The 21839-nt window shown below is 42.3% G+C and overlaps 1 protein-coding gene across 1 annotated transcript in view; it reads right to left on the bottom strand.

The window, feature by feature from the left end:
- The window catches only part of LOC147706634 (cell adhesion molecule CEACAM7-like), a 179576-nt gene that overhangs the window by 72316 nt on the left and 85421 nt on the right, over window positions 1-21839 (bottom strand). Inside the window, exon 3 of the mRNA XM_086933121.1 lies at window positions 1053-1118. Coding sequence (XP_086789247.1) covers window positions 1053-1118 — 66 coding nt within the window. The remainder of the gene's footprint in view (window positions 1-1052; window positions 1119-21839) is intronic.

Raw genomic sequence — 21839 nt, 5'->3', positions numbered from 1 at the left:
GGCCGAGGTAGATAAAATTGGAGAAGTCGAGACGAGCGAGTACCAGGGCTATCACAAACTGTTTGAGGGCCGAGTGGGTCAGCAGGTGGGCAATCTTCCTGATTTTGCGCAGTTGGAAAAAACAGGTAGAGACCACTGCCCCTAATTGTCCTCTAAGCGACAGATCTGCATTTATGGTGACTCCAAGGCTTTTCACGGAGGGGGAGGGAGTGGGGGAGGGGGGGCCTAATTCCACTGGCCAGTAGTGTGGGCCCCAGGAAATATCGCTCTTCCCTGGCAAGACAAGTTCAGTCTTGCTGGGTTAAGTTTAAGATGGTCAGTGTCCATCCAGCGCTGGACGTGGAGCATGGTGGCTTGAAAATCATGGACAGAGTCTGGAGAGTTATCCAAGGTGAAGACAAGCTAAAGATCGTCAGCGTAGTTGAAGGTAGTCACCTTCCCGTCTTTTAGAGAGTGGATCAGGGGCAGGAGGTAAAGATTAAACAAGTGTGGAGATAGGGATGAGCCTGTGGGACCCCGCACGTGGTCGCGATCTTAGGAGCAGTAAAAGGGGCAAGTCGAACTGCTTGGGTTTGACCTTAAAGAAAGGACGTAATCCAATTGTAGGCGGAACCTAGAGATAGCACATGGACAGTGGTCCTGATTAGCAGGGTCAAAGTCAGACTAGTCAGAAATTTTGCAATACTCTGTACCCCTTGATTTTGAGACTTTTTAATAATACCCATGACTTATTCCTAATCTAGAACTCCTAGTTAATTGTTTATACTCAGCTGAACTAATGTTAGGTCTGATAATGAGGATGGGGTTCTTTATTGATAGATCGAGGATTGAAGCGGAACCGCTAAAGGTAAAATTTGGGGTGATCTGAATTCCAGAGAGCCTACATTTTGGGGGTTGGGGTGCTGCTCCCCATACTAGCAGGTCCAGCTCAGTGCTTGTAAATTCCCAAAGGAGACATGAAGTTCATGCTCCACCCATGATAATCACCTATAATCTGCAACACACAACCCTTGTTACACAAGAAATTCACACCAAACTACACTTTGACCTACCTCTCTCGGGAATTGAGACGATCATTGGGCTGGAGGTCCGGATGTTATTTCCACCAGCTTCAGGCGCTACAAAGCAATCAGAAATTCAATCTATTAATCCTTTGAGCACTTAATTGTGAAGTGCATCACCAGGTCCTCTAATTTCTTATCCTTGGAAGCAATGTCCCTGTTGCACAAAAAACATACCTTCATCAGTCATTTTGGCCCAACTAAAGGTTCTAGTCTATATTTGATATTTGCTATTTATGTGTATTTATAAAGCGCATACGTTCGCTCCCAAGGGAGCATCATGGCGCTAAGCAAACTGCAGTGGATAACTAACATCTGATTAACATCTGCAGCAGTTGTGTCAATGACATACTGAAGACCTTTATTGACAAGTAATCATACATAAGGAGTCTTCACAGTTCAGGTGTATGGTTTGGCACACAAGGGGGTCACAATGGGTCTCATCACAAATCATCTATTGTGGCAGCACCAGCTTCCGCAAGAAGATGTAATTATCTGCTCACCTGGGAAATGAATGTTGTTTTTTAAACATACTTGTTCATCCACTTGTTCAAATTGTCCCCAAGGCAAACTTTCATCATAAGAAAACTTGTCCTGGATTGTTGCCGAGTGACTTTAGGTTTCAACTTACTGCTCTCCTCCCTCAAACAATCTCAATGACAGATTAGAGGTTGGCCTAATAAGCCAAACTCTGGTGAGACAATCCACATTCGTAACATGTCTATTTTCGTTTTTTATCTATCAGAATCCGACTCTCTTGTCTACTTGTGCTGGCACGAAATAATAAATAAAGACTATGCTAGTGGTTGGAGATCCTATTTAACGGAGAGACTGAACACTTTTAAGTTCCAGTCTTTGGAACACTTGGATATAAACAACATTGTTTTGAAGCAGATGCTAAATCGGTCAACTATTTTTTACTGCTTTTATTCGATAAGGAGGTGATTTAAAAAAAAGCATGTTTGGTCGGTTATTTACTGGTATCATAAAACCGAGCCCCAACCCTATTTAACCTCCCATTTAAAACCGGTTTTAACGGATAGATATCTTATGTTAAGATTTGGTCGCTGTCCAACAAAGGATGGGACTCCGAGATGGGTACAAAATAGACAAACACAGACTTCCAGATTACGTGTTTGTCAATGAAACAATATTGCATATTAGAACATTGGAATGTTGGAGCTCCATTGAAAACAATGGAGTGCTCTGGGCTTATAATGGCTGGTATAAGCCCGGAGCTCCAACATTCCAATGTTTCTTTGTTCACAGCTCTGGCTGAACAAAGGCTTCAGGGAGCCTGAGGGTATTCCAATCCCCTCACGCTTCCAAAAGGCTTTGTTTTTTTGTTAGAACATTCTGCCCTCTAGTGACAGAATGTTCTAATAGCCTTATAGCCCTTCGTAGATGGGCTATACCGCTATTAAAGTCCCTCTCCCTTGTTAAAGGCCCTCGCCTTCGGCTCGGGGCCTTTAACGCTGGAGAGGGCCTTTAATAGCCGTATAGCTCTCTACGGCGGGCTATAAGGCTATATTGTAAGTATTTACCCTAGATTGAGACAAGAGAGGCAAACACTGTTAAAACTCATTAGTAAGGAAATATGAGTGAGAAAGTACCGCCAAGCAATTACATTGTGCCTCTGAGGGCATACCACCGCTTTAACAACCCATTTTGTTAAGTTCATCCTTATAGCTGAGAAGAAACTGACCCAGGTTGATGTTTTGCCTAGGATACAGGAATAATAAAGGGTTATATTATTAACGTTGTTGTTGTATTGCTATGGCATCGTTGTAAGATGGGTGTTAGTTAAAGTAAAAGCTTACTGTTTGTAATTAGTGAAGCGCATTACAACTAGATATTAAAGATGGCCGATCATCCCAAAATTAGTCAAATAATTATAATCTTAACTTGCTCCTTTAAAAAAAATAAAACATTTGTAAGAACGCAGGCACGTAGACATTTGAAACTTTTTACTGATATTTATTTGAATTTAGCAACGATTCCTCCTGTGGATAGTTTCAGAAATTTGTTCTGAAACATAGGTTTCCTTGCATAAGATCATAATAAAACGCTGTTAAATGTTGAGTAGAGACACAGAGGCACTTTATAGATTAACAGCCTTATTCATCAAGGCCGAATCGGCTCGCAAAGGGCCAGATTCTGAGAATCTGGCCAGTTGCGTATGCGATTTTTGCATTTGGGATTCAACATCCCAAATGCAAAAATCGCTATTTGCTAATTCGCATATTTGCGAGGATTTACATTTAAGGAATCTCTATTTGAGATTCCTTAAATGTAATTCATCATCCATTTTACATTTGAGAAATCGCAATTTCGGGCCGCAATTTACCGCGAGGTCAAACCTCGCATTATATTGCGAAAACTCAGAAAAATGCATTTAAATGCATTTTTCTGAGTTGCACGTTACACACACACATGTCCTTTGGACATGTGTGTGTGCAACACCTGTGTTCATTTCCATGCAGGGGTGCTACAGGGTGTCCTTTTGACACCCCTGGCACCCTTGTACTCGCAATCTCATTTGCGATTAGCTAATTGCTAATCGCAAATGAGGAATGACTCCCCATGCATTCCTATGGGCCTTTTGGCCCATAGGAATGCATGGGGAGTTATTCCTTATTTGCGATTAGCAATTAGCTAATCGCAAATAAGGAATCAGTGGGAATCGCAATTACTATTGCGATTCCTACATGAATACCGTTTTGCGAGTCTCAAATAGCGATTTCTTATGATTCGCTATTTGAGCCTCGCAAAACGGCCCAATCAGGCTGATAATTATTAAATATGATATGCGTCCGTATCTAGTACAGCTTGTTCGAAGGGATTGCACAAAGGCACTTTAATTACTTGGCTGGGTTTCTATAATGGATAGTGGGGATCCTCCTGCATGAGTGACTCTTGCCTGCCCTGGAGCGTCGAGGAAAGGAATTGAGGCTGCTGAGGGACACGTGCAATACGTCCTGGCGACACACAGTGTCAAAGTCCTCGGAAACTCCTGCTTTGCACCGAAGGAGGCACCGGGGGTTGCTAGGGAAACGTGCCTTACATCCTAGCGGCGTGTGGTGTTTAAAGCCCCTGTTGGCTCCTGCAACACGTTGTATGAAGCATCGGAGTCTCCTGGGGAGACGTGTTGTTCTTCCAAATGCCGCGCTGCGCCTAAGACCGTGGAGGCTCCTGCATCTCATCATTACAACTTCTGCTTCCACGATCAAGACCCGGGTGAGTGGCGAAGGTAGCTCTTGGGGGCTGTGGGGTCTATCTCGCGCTGGAGCGCCAGCCCCTGGGTCTATCTCTTTGATGTCTACACTCTGATGTCTACTCTCTAAATCCACGGTGACTCATATGCTGGTCTACTGGCATTTTTAACTCATTTATTTATTATCTTATTTTCTGCATTGCTGCCTCACTTCATTACGTTTTTGTTTTCTTTTTTGGGCTACTCTTCTCTCTTCATCGTCCTATTCTACAAAATAGCCGCTTGTTGGTATTTATCTAAACGAAGAAAGCCATCCCCTGCAACAGATCTTCTCTTTCAGAGATTATTAATTTACAACCTACTGAATTACGATCTCTTTTCCACAATTTCCTCTGTTGTCTAATCTCCACAGAATCAGGACTGCCCTATAATAATAGAAAGAGGACCTTCCTACCAATATGTTGCAATTGAAGTAGGACCACAATCCCAAAATCCCTCTTTAGGACATGCTCATAGAAACAGGACTATTCTGGTGCTCTCATGACCTATGAACCCAGAAAAGGGACTGCACTAACTTGGTCTCATGCTCTCTTGGTCTATGGGCACTGAAAAAGGACTGCACTCACATTTATCCTGAGATAGGATTTTTCTGTTTTTCATATGCGTTATCGTAATTATATATCCTGACCTCAATCCCTCTTCGATCCTGCTCATAGAATTTGGACTATTCTGTGACCCACCTGTTTTATGCTGACACTCTATTAAGACTACATATAGGCCTTTGTGTTTTCTTACTTAGGATTCGTCCATTCTTGCTCCTGGTACCCTTTCCCCTCTATTTACTATATCTCTTACCTCTCTCCCTTACTCTTCAAATTCTGATTTAGGCCTCCCCTCTCTCTCAGCACGTCCACTGCTCTACTCAGCCCTATTACTCAGGTCTTTTCCCCGCTTTCCCGGGATCTCTGCCCTCATTATGGAACCTACAGGCACTCACACCTACAAAATCATCTACCCTTCCAAACTCAACAAAAAATCGGCCAAACGTTTTAAACACAACTTTCTTAAATCTCACCCAGAAACGCCCTTTGCTGACCCTTACTTCACACCACATAATGAAATCACAACCACTGACATATTTTTCTTCACTAGACGTAGAGCCCAATGGAGGAAAGCTTTCCTAGCCTTATTCTCGATCTCCTCGACGAGGAAATCCGCACACGGTCTTATGATCTACACTGCTCCATCACAATTCTTCCACGCCACAGCCACCTTCACAATCTACAACAACGGAACTATTCTCATTCAATCCACAGAACACAGTCTAAATCTATTTGATAACATCTTCTCCACTATAAAAGATTATGTTTCAAACCCTCCCACCCCCTCCCAATTTACCCAACTTACTCATTTTCCCCTCATGCCCAGCACCCGGTCACCACTACTCCTACCCTCCTTGACACTCTCACATCCCCTACCCCCCTCCTATCCCCTACACCCCTGCCATCCTTGAGCGCCAGTTCTTACTCTTCCCTCAACCTCTCTTTCTCACCCTCCAGCACCCCTCCATACTCTCCCCCTAACCCTCTCACGCCTCCAACCTGCTCTACCTTATCTACTAATTCACCTCCAGCACAATCTCTCAGCCTTCCCACTATGCCCACAGTCCCCTACACTCCCTGTCCCTCTTCCCCCTCCATCATCCCTCCCCCTACCGCCTCCCCATCCCATAACAACACCTTAGTCCTCCCTCTACCCTATACTGCATCCCCTCACGCTCCCTGTACAGTAGACGTCCCTCCTCTGGCTCAAAACCGAGACCATTCCCCACCCATTGAACCCCCCCAAGAACCCTGCACAGTAGTCGTTCCCCCTCTAGCTCCAAACAGAAACCATTCCCCTCCCTCTGTATCCCCACACGCATCCATCTCAGTAGTTGTTCCACCACTTACTCCAAGTTGTGACCATTCTCTTCCCAATTTTCCTACCATCAGACCTCACCTCCCTTCATTAACCATTCCCACATCCCCTTCACCTTCGCCTTCACTGTGCACTACATTCCATGCATAACCCACCCCCCTTCCCCCCCTTTGCATTCACCTGATCTCTATCCTAACCGAGTCCTACCCCCCAACCCATTTCTCACTCCAACTCCAACACCTCTACTGTTCCAATCTTCACCTTGGATAAGATTATGACAACTCTCCTTCAGATCAAAGACGATCTCCATTCCCTCAAAGATTTATTCTCGAAACAACCCACGCATCCTTTACCCCCTAGTAACCCCTTACCGTACAAGCACTTCACCCAACCTCGAATTCCTTGCAAACAGAATCCTCCTTATTGGACATCCATCCCCTCACGTAATTCTACCACCCGTCCTCTTCGCAGCGTCAACCCATTCTCAGCGTACGACATTCGCTCTCTCCTACACTCATATGATCTCTCACCCTTGACCCACACAGACCCCACACATCTTTCCATCCCTACTATTCCTCTTAATCCCCACAAGTCCTCCAAACTGAACAATAGAGGTATTGTTGATGATAATCTAAAAATAGTCACACTCAACACCGAACCCTCTTCCTCTCTCCTCACTCCTCAGCTTAAATGCTCTCTCCTGAACTGTAGATCGGCCCCCAGACATGCCTCAGACATTGCAGACCTCATTATCGCACATGACCTAGACTTGATCATACTCACCGAAACCTGGTTAACAGACTCCTCGTCACCACTCATTGACATTCTAGTTCCCCCTAATTACCACATCATTAGGCTAGACAGGGGTGGCAAAACTGGGGGTGGACTTGCATGTATTCACTGCAGCAATCTTGCAATCAGTAGAGCCAGTTCAGCTGTATTCTCCTCCTGTGAACACCTTTGTCTTGATATCCTCAGCAAAGCTAACCCTGCTTGCTCCCTACATATTATCTACCACCCTCCAGGAGACAACCTCACCTTTACTGAACACCTCATGGATCTGATCACAACAAACAATGGATGTCAACATACACAGATCTTCCTTGGGGATTTCAACCTTCATTGGAACGACCACAACGATTCTGTGGTCAACTGTCTCAAAAACTTCCTCATCGACCTGGACCTCACACAAATTTGCAACAGCCCCACCCACGAAAAATGCTCTATCCTGGATCTTATCATCTCCAAAGCTGACTCTTTCCAACTCGAGTCAATCCTACCCTGTGACTGGTCTGACCACTTCATTATCACTTTCTTCATTATCGAAAAAATGAAGCTCATTCCCGCTCAAGCCACCAGACCTAAGGTCTGGAAGAGAGATATGAGGAAACTCAACCCCAACTCACTACCCTCTCTCAACCACAATCTTCTCTTACCCCCCATTGGCGTTGTTGACGTACAGGCTCTTACCGACCACTACCTCAACTCAATGTCCTCAATTATCAACACAGCTGCCCCCCTTCAATTAAAGAATGTCTCCTCAAAAATCTCTAAACAATGGTTTGACAGGACTCTTAATGATGATAGACGTGCGATGAGACTGGCAGAACGTAACTGGAGATCTGTTCCGTCAGCTTTGCACCTCAAAATACTTAAGAAAAAAAGAAACGCGTACTTCAGAAAAATCAAACGTTCGAAAACTACTTACTTTAGCCTCCATCTTGATCAAGCAAAAAACCGACCAAAAAAACTGTTCGAGTTAATAAAAACTCAATCCAGAGATGTCCCTCAATCCCTCTCAAACACCTCTAATGCACTGCCATCCTGTGAAGAATTCTCTTCCTTCTTTAACTTAAAGACAGAAAACATCAGGAATGACCTCCTCACTGATCTAAATCTCTACTCTAACCCTCACAGTAAAACGCCCACTGAATTAAAAAACAATGCTTCGTGGTCATCCTTTGAAATGTACTCGGAAGAAAAAATTGCCAAGATTCTTAGCACACTGAAGCCTTCCAATCACCTCACTGACCCTCTATCCGCAAACGCCGTACAGGACTTTATCCCATTACTTCTCCCCCTATGGACCAAAATCATTAATAGCTCACTCCAACAAGGATGCATCCCGGACTCCCTCAAAGTGGGACAGGTTTCTCCCATTTTAAAGAAACCCACACCTGACCCCTCCGAACTTAACAACTATCGCCCTATCACCAATATCCCTACTCTAGCCAAACTTCTAGAAAAATGCGTACACCTTCAACTGACTAATCACATCGACCACTTTCACCTCCTCAACCCATTTCAATCAGGTTTCCGAGCAGGCCACAGTACTGAATCTGCCATGACCCACATTATTGATGATGCACTTCAAATTCTTGATCAGAATGGTTCCTGCCTCCTCATACTACTCGATCTCTCCTCAGCCTTCGATACGGTCAAACATGAGAATTTACTTGATCTGTTGAATCTCAGAATGGGTATTTCTGGGTCAGTTCTCAATTGGTTCACCTCCTTTCTGCACAACAGGACCCAAAAATTCAAGATCAACAATACTTTTTCCACTCCAGTCCCTGTAACACTTGGTGTCCCTCAAGGATCCTCCCTCTCCCCTACTCTGTTCAATCTAGTCATGGAACCACTTACCGCACTACTCCAAGCATCTAATGTTCAATTCCACATGTATGCTGATGACACCCAACTCTACCTCAAAATACACACCCTCGATGACATCAAAATACTCAACACAACGCTTAGAAACACACAGACCTGGCTAGCAGAGAATCACCTCAAACTTAACGCGCTAAAAACAGAATTCCTCCTAATAGCTCCTCCCACCAAAATCCCCATCACTCAGGCCTGGCTTAACCATCTCACTGCTCTCAACATTCAACCTACTATTGTGGACTCTGCGAAATCTTTAGGCATAACCCTCGACGGCAATCTCAACATGCATCATCACATCAGCAATGCAACGGAGGGAGCTAATTTTCACATCAACACATTGTGGAAATTGAAACCTTTCCTCCCTCCCAAGGACTTCAAAACTGCAGTCCAAGCCTTGGTCATCCCACGGGTGGAATATGGAAGTGCTGCCCTCTGTGGTCTCCCTCTATCAACAATCGCACCATTAAAAGCCTCTATCAATGCTGCAGCCAGACTTATCACAGGCTCTAAAAAAAGGTCACACATCACTCCCGATCTAAAAGCTTTAAAATGGCTGCCCTACGAAGCCAGAATATATCTGAAAATCGCCTGTATGACCCACAAAGCTTTACACCACAATTCACCCAGTTATCTCGCGCAGAAACTGACAATCTCTGGTGGATTAAGAGAGACAAGAAGCGCAGTCAATCTTCTCTTGAAACCTAGGAGATTCCACAAGAAAAAAACGTATAAACGCTCCTTCTCAGGAATGGCGCCCAGGATATGGAATGCCCTCCCTCCAGAACTCAGACTTATCTCATCCACGGCATCCTTCAAAAAAGAAGTAAAAGCTCTCCTTTTAGCCAAATTTACCTGAACTTTGACTATTGTAATATGGTAACTCAATACTTTTCCTCCTGACACTATTTATATTGTTGTTTTTTTGTATGTATATTCACTGCCTTGCATCCTTGCCACCTTACATTGTTTTTTCTTTATTTTGTAACCATCTACACCTTTTCTCAAATGCTTTTGTTTAATTATTATTCATTTGTATGCATTTTCACACTCTGTTTGTAAAGCGCTCTGATATCCGTAAGGATCTTGTTCACGCTCTATAAAACTTTCAAAATAAATAAATAAATAAATTTAACAAACTGATAGAGTCACTTTTCTTTTTTGAGTTTTGGAAGGTCACTGAAATACAGCTATGGTTTTAAACCCCTTTATTAGCTTAGTGGGAAGTTATATATTTAAATGCATTAGAGGTGATGTTAAATGGCCGTCAAACTCTAAACAATGTGTTAACTGATTAATTTACCAATTAAGATCAAGCCTTATTCGGGACAAAAAATAGTCAAGTAACTTTCTAATGAAGATAATTCATTATGTTCATGCTGCAGCTTATTTACAGAAAGATGATGTGATATTTGACTGGCGGGCGGATAAATAGTGTGAAGGTGGGTTTTATTAAGCCGGGCATGAAGGAGAAAGGGCCTCCAAGCAATGGTGGGCTGGTGGTTATTCTGTAACCAAAAACGAAAGCACTACTGGGAGGTGACTCGAACTTAGTCCAGAATCCTTCCATGAAGATGTCTTTCCATCCTTGTTCTCAGAATGGCTCGCAAAGGGGGCTACTTGGGGATATGATATCAGATATCTCCATGGTGGACCCCTGGAGATTATTCCAGCACACACATTGGGATTATATTTCCACTTCCTATTATCCCCACCCTTGTAGCTCAGGTACTTGGCACCGCCATACCAACGGGGTTTCAGATCACAATCACAATCAGATCTAGCTTGATCTGGGTGTATTGAGACCACCTCCAAGTCAATGGAGAAGGAGCCTGTCTCACTGCAAATTGCCTGACGACAGCACTCAACTACGCTCCCAACTCAAGGTCTTTTTGGAACATAATAAAGAGTCATTTGACTCCCCTAATAAACTTTGGGCCGCTAGAAAGGCAACTGTAAGGGGTATATTATCTGAGCCACATCCCATAGGAAACAAGAGGCCCCCAAGAACAAAGCCAAACTGGAACTCAATGATAATAGTATAATGGTACACTTTCATAAGCAAACAAAATCTCATCACTAATATCAAATTCACCTATTACCAACTCTCCATCAACCCCGACTCACAAATACGTGGTTGGGCATGCTCTGCAAAATAGGCCTGAGGTTGCTAATTAACAGGTCACAGGAGGGGTGGCATTTTGCAGGCAGACAAACATGCGAACAGGAAACTCAGGTCCCTCATCCAGATAAGCGCAGCAACACCAAAGTGTCCAGGGAAATTAGCCCCAATAAAGCACACATGGCAAGAAGGGTGCACACATTCCCAAAACACCATAAAGGTAGATGCCACATGAAGTTAGGAATACGAAGCAAATCAGGACACAGCATACACAGTACAAGCAGTGATGAAGTGCCCCATATGCCGAACATCAGGACATATTACCTACTGGCCCACATTGTGTCCATGCAGGTTGAAGTCCACCTACATTTGTTATAAGAGGACTTATTTATGACTCCACAGACAAGGCCCGCAATCTTTTAACAAACAAGGATCACCAGAAGCATTTCTATGATACCCAATAATGGTATACAGACGAGCTCAGATTGATTGTACTTTGGAACAATCCGCAGACCGCTTCAGTAACTGTGCTCCTGGTCGAAATGCTTAATTAAACCAACTGTTCCTGGTTTGCCAAACACCTCTTCTCTTTAGTTTTTTCAAGGTAAATTCATATTTGAGCAGCATGGTGTAAATACAAAATGGCCACCCGAACGTTCCACAAATGACATTCGAAGCACATCCACAAAGCCAAGCAGCACACCCGCTGAGGAAAATTAACACCAAACGAAGTTGATTGTCATCTAAATCATTGTTGAAAAGTTCTTCAATATCACTATCAAGTCACAGTGAAGATGATGGCTGTGTGATGTTAATGTTTACCTCAGAGAAAAATGCAGGTGTGGTACTAGTCACATTTCAAGAAACGTACAAATCAAAGTCGACATGAAAAAGCACCCAAGTCTTTCAAACATTGTCCAAAGATCACTCTAAAGATAAATGGATGTTTGATACCTTTCATCATCGACAGTGGCATGGATAAACATTATGCCTAAGGACAAATACAATGAATTAGCTTCATTTCCCCAGCTTATGCAATTGAAAACTAAAATATATGCATGGCTGCATCAACACCCCAGGAAAGTTAAGGTTAATTTGAAACTATGACAAAACACAAGAATACACAAGTGCAGGCTCCCATTCATGTACTTCCATGAATGCTCATCAAGAAATAGTATATCAGTTGGTTCCCTTTGTTATATAATTGGTTAGGAAAACACAAGACTATGAAAGTTCAGTTACATATAGAGGAGGCTTACTGTCCTATTGCTCAGGGACACAGACGATTGCATTTCATTTGCAGAAGGCAGTTGAAAAAAGAACTTGAGTCAATACTCATACATGATATCATTGAGTATTCCACTGGTCCGACGCCATGGGTTTCTCTCATAACGGTAAAGCCCAAAAGAGACAGTGAAGGAGCTGTAGGGATCTGCCTTGACGTATTTAATGATTAAGGCAACGTTATGTTATGTTATGTTAATAATATTTTGTAAAGCGCTCGTTCACCGATTGGTTTCTTGGCGCTAAATCTAGAAGGAGCCGGAACGTTAAACAGGTCAATTGTACGCCTGTCTGTACAGCCAGGTTTTAAGCAATTTCCTGAATTTCAAAAGATCAGTGCAGGACCTAGTTTCTAGAGGGATAGAATTCCATAACTTAGGGGCCAGGAATGCAAACTGGGCTCCTCCTTGTCGCTTTAACTTAAAGGTAGGTAATCCAGGTCAGCACATCGCTGACACAATAACACAATTAAATGGTGTGACGGTCTTAACTAGCCTGATTTAAATAAGGGATATCATCAGCTGGAACGCAAGGAGAATTGCAAATACATTACAAACTTTTCTACACATATCGGTCTGTTCTGATATAAAAGACTACATTTTGGTGTCATCTGCTGCAGAGCTCTTCCAAGACGTCATTCGATGTGGTAACTAGATACAATATCGAATTTGTTTTTATTTAATGGACAGAATATCGAATCAAAACATAGAATGGACATAATATCGAATGGACATAATATAGTGGTTTATAATATTGACATGCAGGTAAGTAATATCGACAGTCAAAATATCGAAGTACATAATATAGGCATTAAATATATCAAATTTTTAATAATATACATTTTTAATTGTTTTGTATGTTAGTATATGTGTTAAAAGTGTATATTATTTTTGTAATGTATGTTTAATTATTTTTTAAAGTTAAGAAATGTATGTAAAATAATTTTTGAGTATTTTACTTCCCTAGTGGGTTGTGGGTTTATAGGGGATTAGGGTGGAAAGTAATTTAATTATAGTACATTAAATATAAATTTTTAAGAATGATTAATTATTTATAATTTAATTTTGCGCTTTAGTTCTGTAGCGGGTTGTGGGTTTATAGGGGAATAGGGTGGGAAGTAATTTAATTGTATTTAGGTAAATATGTATTTTTATTTATTGGTATTGATAATTAATGTATTGATAATTAATTATTAATTGGTAATTATTTTTTGATAATTGGTAATTAATTGTTGTTCATTGAATAATTGATAATTATGATAATTATATTAATGTATTATTTGGAGTGGATTGTGGGTTTATAGGGCAATAGGGTGGGAAGTTTTATGATTGTTATAAATTAAATATTTATTTTTATTTATTGGAATCGATAATTCATGTATTGCTAATTAATTATTAATTGGTATTACATTTTTATTAATTAGTAATTATTTTGTATTAATTGATAATTATGTTAATTTTATTAATGTATTATTCTCAGTGGGTTGTGGGTCTATAGGGTAAATTGGGTGGGAAGTAATTGAATTGTAATGAAGTAATTATTGAAATTATTTTTGGGTCTTGATAATTAATTTATTGTTAATTATTAATTGGTAATTTTTTATTACTTATTACATGTTTGGTATTGAAAATTAATTGGTTGTTAATTAATTATTAATAGGTAATACATAATATTTTTTGGTATTCATAATAATTAATTATTAAATATTTTGTAATTAATTTAAAATAATGTGTTATTGGTATTGATTATTAATTTATTTTTATTGAAATATTAAATCATTACTTTCCCTACAATTGCACTCACTGGAGTTTGAATAGTAATTTTTACCCGTACGCTATCCAACGCTTTCCCTACTGTTGCACGCTCTGGAGTGGGAATAGTAATTTTTACCTCTGCGCTATCCAACGCTTGCCCTACTGTTGCTCTCACTGGAGTGGGAATAGTAATTTATACCCCTGTGCTATCCAACGCTTTCCCCACTATTGCACTAACTGGAGAGGGAATAGTAATTTTTACCCTCCCGCTATCCAACACTTTCCCTACAGTTGCACTCACTGGAGTGGGAATAGTAATTTTTACCCCTACGCTACCCAACGGTTTCCCTACTATTGCACTCACTGGAGTCACAATAGTAATTTTTACCCCTACACTATCCAACACTTTTCCTACTGTCGCACTGTCAGGGCTCACCTTAGAACTTGCACAGGAACAGAGACGCTAGGTTCCGACTCCCTCCGAAAGATACCCCAGGGATCCGGACAACTTAAATTAACCCGGACCCTATAACACCTCCCAGGGGAAAGGGGGAAAATGGATAAAATAATAAACAAGAAGAGACTGGTCCTGGAGCTGGTTCTCTACTTTTTCTATTCTCGGTTAACTTCTGTCCGACCTGCAGACTACCGTTTCTATGAGAACCTATAATAGAAAAAACACAATGGGGTCGATTCCCATTCGGGAAAAAAAACGTCCGTATGATTTGTATCCGGAGCCCTCTCCGTACGAATCGTACCCGTCCGTCCGAGTCGCGTAGTATGATCCGTATTCCGTGAATCCGTCCGAATCGTCGCGATCCGTACGTATTGCAAGGCTGAAACAGTGAACCGTATGACTCGTACACATGCTGTACAACTTGTACTTATGCCGTGCGACCCGACGAGTATGATCTGGACTGGGGTATGAGGACGCGATTCGTACGGTCCACGTCAGGTAAGGGCGAGTCTTACGGAAAAGCACACAAACACATACACACCGTGCGGTCCGTACCCCCCATGATCGCAGGGGTACGCACCGTACCCCTGCAATCATGGGGTTTAGGAGCCGTACCCCATGTACGATGGGTGTAGGAGCCGTACCTCATGTACGATGGGTGTATGAGCTGTACCCCATGTACGATGGGTGTACAAGCTGTACCCCATGTATGATGGGTGTACCCATCGTACATGGGGTACGGCTTGTACACCCATCGTACATGGGGTATGGCTCGTACACCCATCGTACATGGGGTACGGCTCGTACACCCATCGTACATGGGGTACGGCTCGTACACCCATCGTACATGGGGTACGGCTCGTACATCCATCGGACATGGGGTACGGCTCGTACACCCATCGTATATGGGGTACGGCTCATAGACCCATCGTACGTGGGGTACGGCTCGTACACCCCATGATCGCAGGGGTACGGTGCGTACCCCTGCGATCATGGGGGGTACGCTCCATACCCGGGGGGGCCGTTCCATACCTGTTTCGGCACAAACTCTGCTTTTACGGCTGTTTTCAGCTCATGTAGGAAAATGATCGTACGGTGCGTACACAACACGTATCGTACTTGCTGGGTCGTAAAAACCAGCCGCGAACCATACAGATGTCGCGTACAGCGGGTTCCGAGGGAGAATCGTACAGAGATTAGAGTCGTATGGTCTCTGTAGGACTCGTACGGAGTACGGCTCCTGGTACGAATTCTTACTTCGCCGAATGTACGGGGGTCATTGCAGGGTACGATTCGTATGGGAAAAATGCTCTGAACGGCTATTCGGAGCGGTTTTTCCTGAATCGGAATCGGCCCCAATATGTTTAACTCCTGTCCTACTCTGTTCTATCTCTACTCTGATTTCCGATTCTACCTTACATACCCCTTGTGTCCAAGAACTTAGCTCCTCTTCTATTGCTTGTTCTAATTCTTCTTCTCTCCCTTTTCTGCGTGACTCAGTAGATACTAGACCTACAAAACAACATTTATATTACTCTCTCTGTATACTACTATTGAAGGAAGGACTACTCACTTCTCTTACTGATTCACTCTCTTATAACTCTCCTTCTTTAGTTGTTTCTTATTTCTCCTTGTTATCTTTCAACGTCTATGTACAGTGTCTCCTCACAGTCTTATTGAGTAACTAATATCTTTCTCTCTTTCTTCCTACTAGTACCCACAATACTCAAACATTCTCAGTCAAGGTAAGTATGTCCAAGAACAAATGGGCTAAGTATTAAGAACCCATAGCCACTTTTAAACTATGCCAGTTAGCTCTGTGTTCTCTTCTCTTTTCAGGAACTGGTGAATTTTTGGGCTCCTCCTCCGAGGAATACTCCTTACTCCTCCTGGTTTAACGGGCTCAAGAAACGCGGCAACAGGACGTCTTCAATTTCTGACGCGGAAAGTATTTACTAAGGAAGTCCTATTCCCGACGGGAGTTGCGGACGAAGTACCGGGCGGACCCGACGCAAAAACTAAGGTTTTTTTGCCACTTGAAAACGGAGCTTCAAAATACGGTTGCACTCGGCTGAAAATCTCTGGTGAAGTGCGCAGCGTTTACTCAGCGCATGCTTCTAATCACCTCAGGACACCGGTGCGCTGAAAAAGGGGCACCAACTAGACCGCGACCTCGTTTTCGAGATCGGCGGCCATCTTGGAATTCCAGGATTGCTGTAGGACCCACAAGCTGCTACCTCTTGCCCACCTATTCTTCTTCTGGCTAGAGCTTCTTTGTGACCAAGTACCCATAACTGTTTGCACATCATTTGAGGTTCTGACAGTACCCCCCAACAAAGGAGGTCCTCTCAATCTTGGCCTTGTAGGGAATCGTTGATGAAAGGACTTAATCAATCTTGGAGCATGGACATCCAACTCTAGCTCCCAAGACCGCTCTTCAGGACCATACCCTTTCCAGTCTATCAAGTAATACAACTTTCCTTTTACTCTTTTTGAATCCAAAATTTCCTTGACTTCAAATTCAATTCCAGACTCTAAGTGAACTGGCTTCGGGGGAGAGTACTTTCGCAAATCTAGTGATGCTTTCTTTAACAATAAGATGTGAAAGACTGGGGGAATTTTCAATGCAGAGGGTAATTTCAATCAATAAGTAACTGGAGATCTTTTTTCTTCAATTAGGTATGGCCCTATAAATCTAGGTTGAAATTTTCTGTTACCCTTCAGCCTAAGATTCTTTGTACTTAGCCAAACCTTATCTCCAATCTCCAAAAGAGGACCCTCTCGTCTCTTTCTATCTACGTAAACCTTGTACTTCTTTTTAGCTAATTCCAAATTCTTAATAGCTACTTGGTGAACCTGGTCTAAGTGAGTAACTACATCCTTGACAGCTGGGACTGAACAATCCACCAGATTCAAGGTTGTGTTCGGATGTCGACCATAGTTTAGATAGAATGGCGAATAGCCTGTGGAGACATTTTCGTCATTATTATATGCAAATTCTGCCGCCCACAAGTAATCCGACCACTCCCAATCCTGTTTTAGGATGAACAATCTCAAGTACTGCTCTAGTTCCTGATTTACCCTTTCTGTCTGCCCATCTGTTTCTGGGTGATAGCTAGTTGAACATTTGGCTTCAATTCCCAACCCTTTCATGAAGGCCTTCCAAAAGTGAGATACAAATTGCGACCCTCGGTCTGAGATCACAATCTTTGGGACTCCATGTAACCTCACTATTTGCGTACTAAAGTGAGCAGCTAATTGTTTAGCAGTGGGAACCCCTTTTAGAGCTAGAAAATGTGCCATCTTGGAAAATGAATCCACTACCACTAAGATTGTGTTGAAACCCTGACTAAGAGGCAAATCTACGATGAGATCTAGTGTGACTGTGTGCCATGGGTAGGGTGGTGTGGATAATGGCTGTAACAACCCCTTGGGAGCTTGCCGTTCCGATTCTCCCTGAGCGCAGATTTCGCAAGTCTTGACATACTTCTCAATATCCCCAGTCATGTGGGGCCACCAATATTGCCTTTTGACTAGTTCTTCTGTTTTAGCTTCTCCTTTGTGTCCAGTTAACATGTGATCGTGGCACTCGAACATAGCCTGAACTCGTAGTTCTGGGGTTGGCAAATACAAAGCCCCCTTGTGGTAAGGCAATTGATACCTGAGTTCTCTGTCGGTTTCTTCCTGGAACCACTCTTGCATCGTTTCTAGACTCATACTTTCGATTATTTGTTCTTTTAGGCTAGTCGAAGTTGTGGCACTAACAATTTTTTCACTTGGAATTATAGTCTGACCGTCCATTTTATTCTTCTGACCTTCAGTGCCAATTCTAGATAAAGCGTCTGCTTTTCCATTTTGTGCTCCTGGTGGATGAGTAATTACAAAGTCGTAATCAGAGAAATACAGGGACCATCAAAGTTGTCTCAGTGTTAAGGTCCTAGCAGATTTCAAGAATTTTAAATTTCGATGATTGGTGAAAACTGTTAATTGGTGTCGAGCTTCCATGAGATGATGCTGCCATTCCTTAAAGGCATCCTCCTTTATCGCCAACAATTCTGTTTCTGTTATCCTGTAGTTTATTTCTGCAGGCGTTAGCTTCCTCGACCTGTAGGCTACTGGATGCAGTTGACCGGTTAACTTATGTCGTTGGAACAACACTCCCCCCACTGCCTGATCTGACGCATCTGTCTCTACGTAAAAGGGTTCCGTAGGATCTGCATGCAGAAGGATTGGTGCGGTGGTAAAATCTCACTTCAATGATTCAAAAGCCTCTTCAGATTCCTTGGACCATTCAAAATGAATTCCCTTCCTTAGCAACCGGGTAAGTGGAAGAATCTTCTGTGAGAATTCACTTATGAACCTTCTATAGAAGTTTGCGAATCCGATAAAGCTTTGAACCTCCTTAACACTTGTAGGGGATGTCCAATCGACTACAGCCTTCATTTTTCGCTCCTCGTCCATGTTAATTCCAGTTGGGGAAGGTACAAATCCCAAAAACTCCAACTGAGAAACACTGAAAGCACATTTGTCCAATTTCACAAACAATTTGTTCTCTCTTAATTTTTGCAGAACTCCTCTTACTTGTTCTTGATGTTTACTTGTGTCAGATGAGTAAATCAAAATGTCATCAATGTACACAATCGCACATTGGTCTATGTATTCACGGAGATGTATTCACTGAGGATGTCGTTAATAAAATGCTGGAAAGCAGCTGGAGCATTGCACAGACCATATGGCATAAATTGATACTCGAATAATCCAAACTTGGTCCTAAAGGCAGTCTTCCACTCATCGCCCTCTTGCATCCGAACTAGATGGTAGGCTCCCCTCAGGTCTAGTTTCGTATAAATCTGCGCTCCCTTCACTTGATCCAACAGAACCGAAATGAGAGGTAGTGGGTAGCGATTTTTCTTACTGACCCTGTTAATTGTGCGATAGTCGATGTAGAGTCTGAATTCTCCCTCTTTCTTTGGCACGAAAAATAAGGGCGAACATACCGGAGATTGTGAGGGCCGAATGAAGCCATTGGCCAAGTACTTGTCTAGATATTCCCTCAGGTGACGATGTTCTTTCTCAGTTAATAAGTATTCCAAACAACAGTTCAGGAGACAAATAACAAATCACAATTAAGAAAAATCAATTGCAATCAAATTCTACTTTTGCAAAAGGAAGAAAGGAAAAAGAGAGAAGGAAAAGGGGTCAGGAAAAGGGAGATATAAATCAAAACTTGCAACAAATAATTTAGAAAAATATCACAAATTTATTATAAATAGTGCGCTCAAAAAGATAATTGCTGGTTTATAAAACAATACATAACATACAAAAGAAAACCAAACAAGTGGCAAACAATAATTACGTTACAAAGGAAGGTGTACAACATATACAGTGGTTATGTGTCCTCTAAAATTTATAAGCCACATATACGTCGACGGCGTTTCAACCGCAGTCAGAGGTTTCGGTCATCATCAGGACAAAACAATTCAGTGAGCGTCAAAAGTCTGTACTTAAAATTCTGAGCGGAGGAATCACATTTATTTTTCGTGTGCTCACAATAACTTCTGTGTTCAAATTATTAAAAGGCGGTTTCAATTTACATACAACAGGGATGCAACATTAATTCTTCCTGTTGATGGCAAAATTGCACTAGAGGAGTAGAAACGTAATCCTCCATCATAGACTTGTCAAAAATTTCTGTGATATCATCACCCGGCAATAGGTCTTCCAGTTCCTACTGTCGCAATTACTTCCGGTGAATCAGTTAAGGCGTATACTTTACTGCAAGGTAAATTAGATCCAGGTTCTAGGTCAATTTTACAATCATATACTCGATGTGGAGGAAGTTGTTCAGCCTCGGTTTCATTAAAAACATCTTCAAAATCTTGATACTCTTCGGGTATTTCTTGAGAATGGATCATACACACCGATATTCCAGTTGTGCATAAAGAATGAGCTGTATTACACACCGGGTTCTTTTCTCTTGATCCAAAACAGTTCTGTTTACAGTAGTCAGAATTCATTACGATCGTTCTGGAACTCCAATCAATGGTTGGGTTGTGCTCTGTAAGCCATGGTAAACCTAATATTAGTTGAAACTGGGGTGCATCAATTAAGTTGAATTGGAGTACTTCTTCGTGCCCATCGTTAGAGTTTAGTTGCAATAGTTCTGTGTGGCTCACGATGGGTCCGGAGGAAAGATTTGTTCCATCCACTGCCCTAACTGATTCTTTTTTGGACTTTTTAATTGCATGTAAACCCACTTTAGCTGTGAATCGTAAATCACAAAATTTCCCAGTAGCCTTTGAGTCTATCATTACGGAAAATTCAGTCAGTGTTATATCCCTGAATTTTACAACTATTGACAATATTAAATGTGGGGCTGATGACTGTAGGGTATTGGCTACTTGATGCTCGGTTGGAGTTGATTTTTGATCTGCATCCACCCGTTCAATTCCCTCTACAGGTGGTGCTGTGAGTTTTCCTTCGGTTTGAATGAGGTCTTTGGTTTTTTCGGACAACATCTAACAAAATGTCCACTCGAACCACAATACATGCATAAGTTACCGGTTCTCCTTTTCTCTTTTTCTTCTCTTATTAAAGGACCTCTTATCATTCCTATCTGCATGGTTTCAGGGTTGGGTTGTCCTTCTGTGCTTTTACTGCCTTCAGATCGAACTCTGTCAAATCTGGGGACGATTGGTTTAAATTCCTCCCTTTTCTCGCCTTTCCTTTCACCTTGGCGGAAATCGATCTGTAACACCAAATCCCCCAATGCTGAAATTTCCGTAGGCCGATTTGGTATCTGAGCTAGTACATCCTTAAGTTCTTCTCTTAAGCCACGATAAAAGACCGCTGCCCTCTTGCTCTCCGGCCAATCCGTCTCCAGAACTAACTTGTTGAACTGGGCTAGATATGCCACTAGGTCTCTGTTTCCCTGTCGTAAATTCAGCAGTTCGTTATCAACTGCCTACGAGATTCTTCTTCGGTCAAATGTTCTCAGAAATTCTTGTTTAAACTCTTCATAATTATGTAATAAAGGATCATCTCTGGTGACCAAAGGCATGGACCACGACGCTGCATCACCGTTCAAGTGTGACAGGACAAAGGCTACTTTTGACTGCGCATCTGGAAAAATTGAAGGGCGACACTTAAAGTGTAGGGAGCACTGGTTAATAAAGATTTGTGCCTTTTGTGGGTCTTCACCAAATCGCTCTGGGGGCACTAACGGAATAACAGGTGACAAGGAATGAATTACTTGTGTCGTCATCCTATTGCACTAAACTGGCCGTTTTTATTATCTGATGGTGTCTGGATAAGCGCTGGGATGCCCAAGGGTAACTGCGCGCTATACAAAATTTTAATAATA

This window comes from Lissotriton vulgaris, chromosome 7, assembly GCF_964263255.1.
Source record: "Lissotriton vulgaris chromosome 7, aLisVul1.2, whole genome shotgun sequence".
NCBI lineage: Eukaryota > Metazoa > Chordata > Amphibia > Caudata > Salamandridae > Lissotriton > Lissotriton vulgaris.
This window is presented reverse-complemented; position numbering and strand designations above follow the sequence as displayed.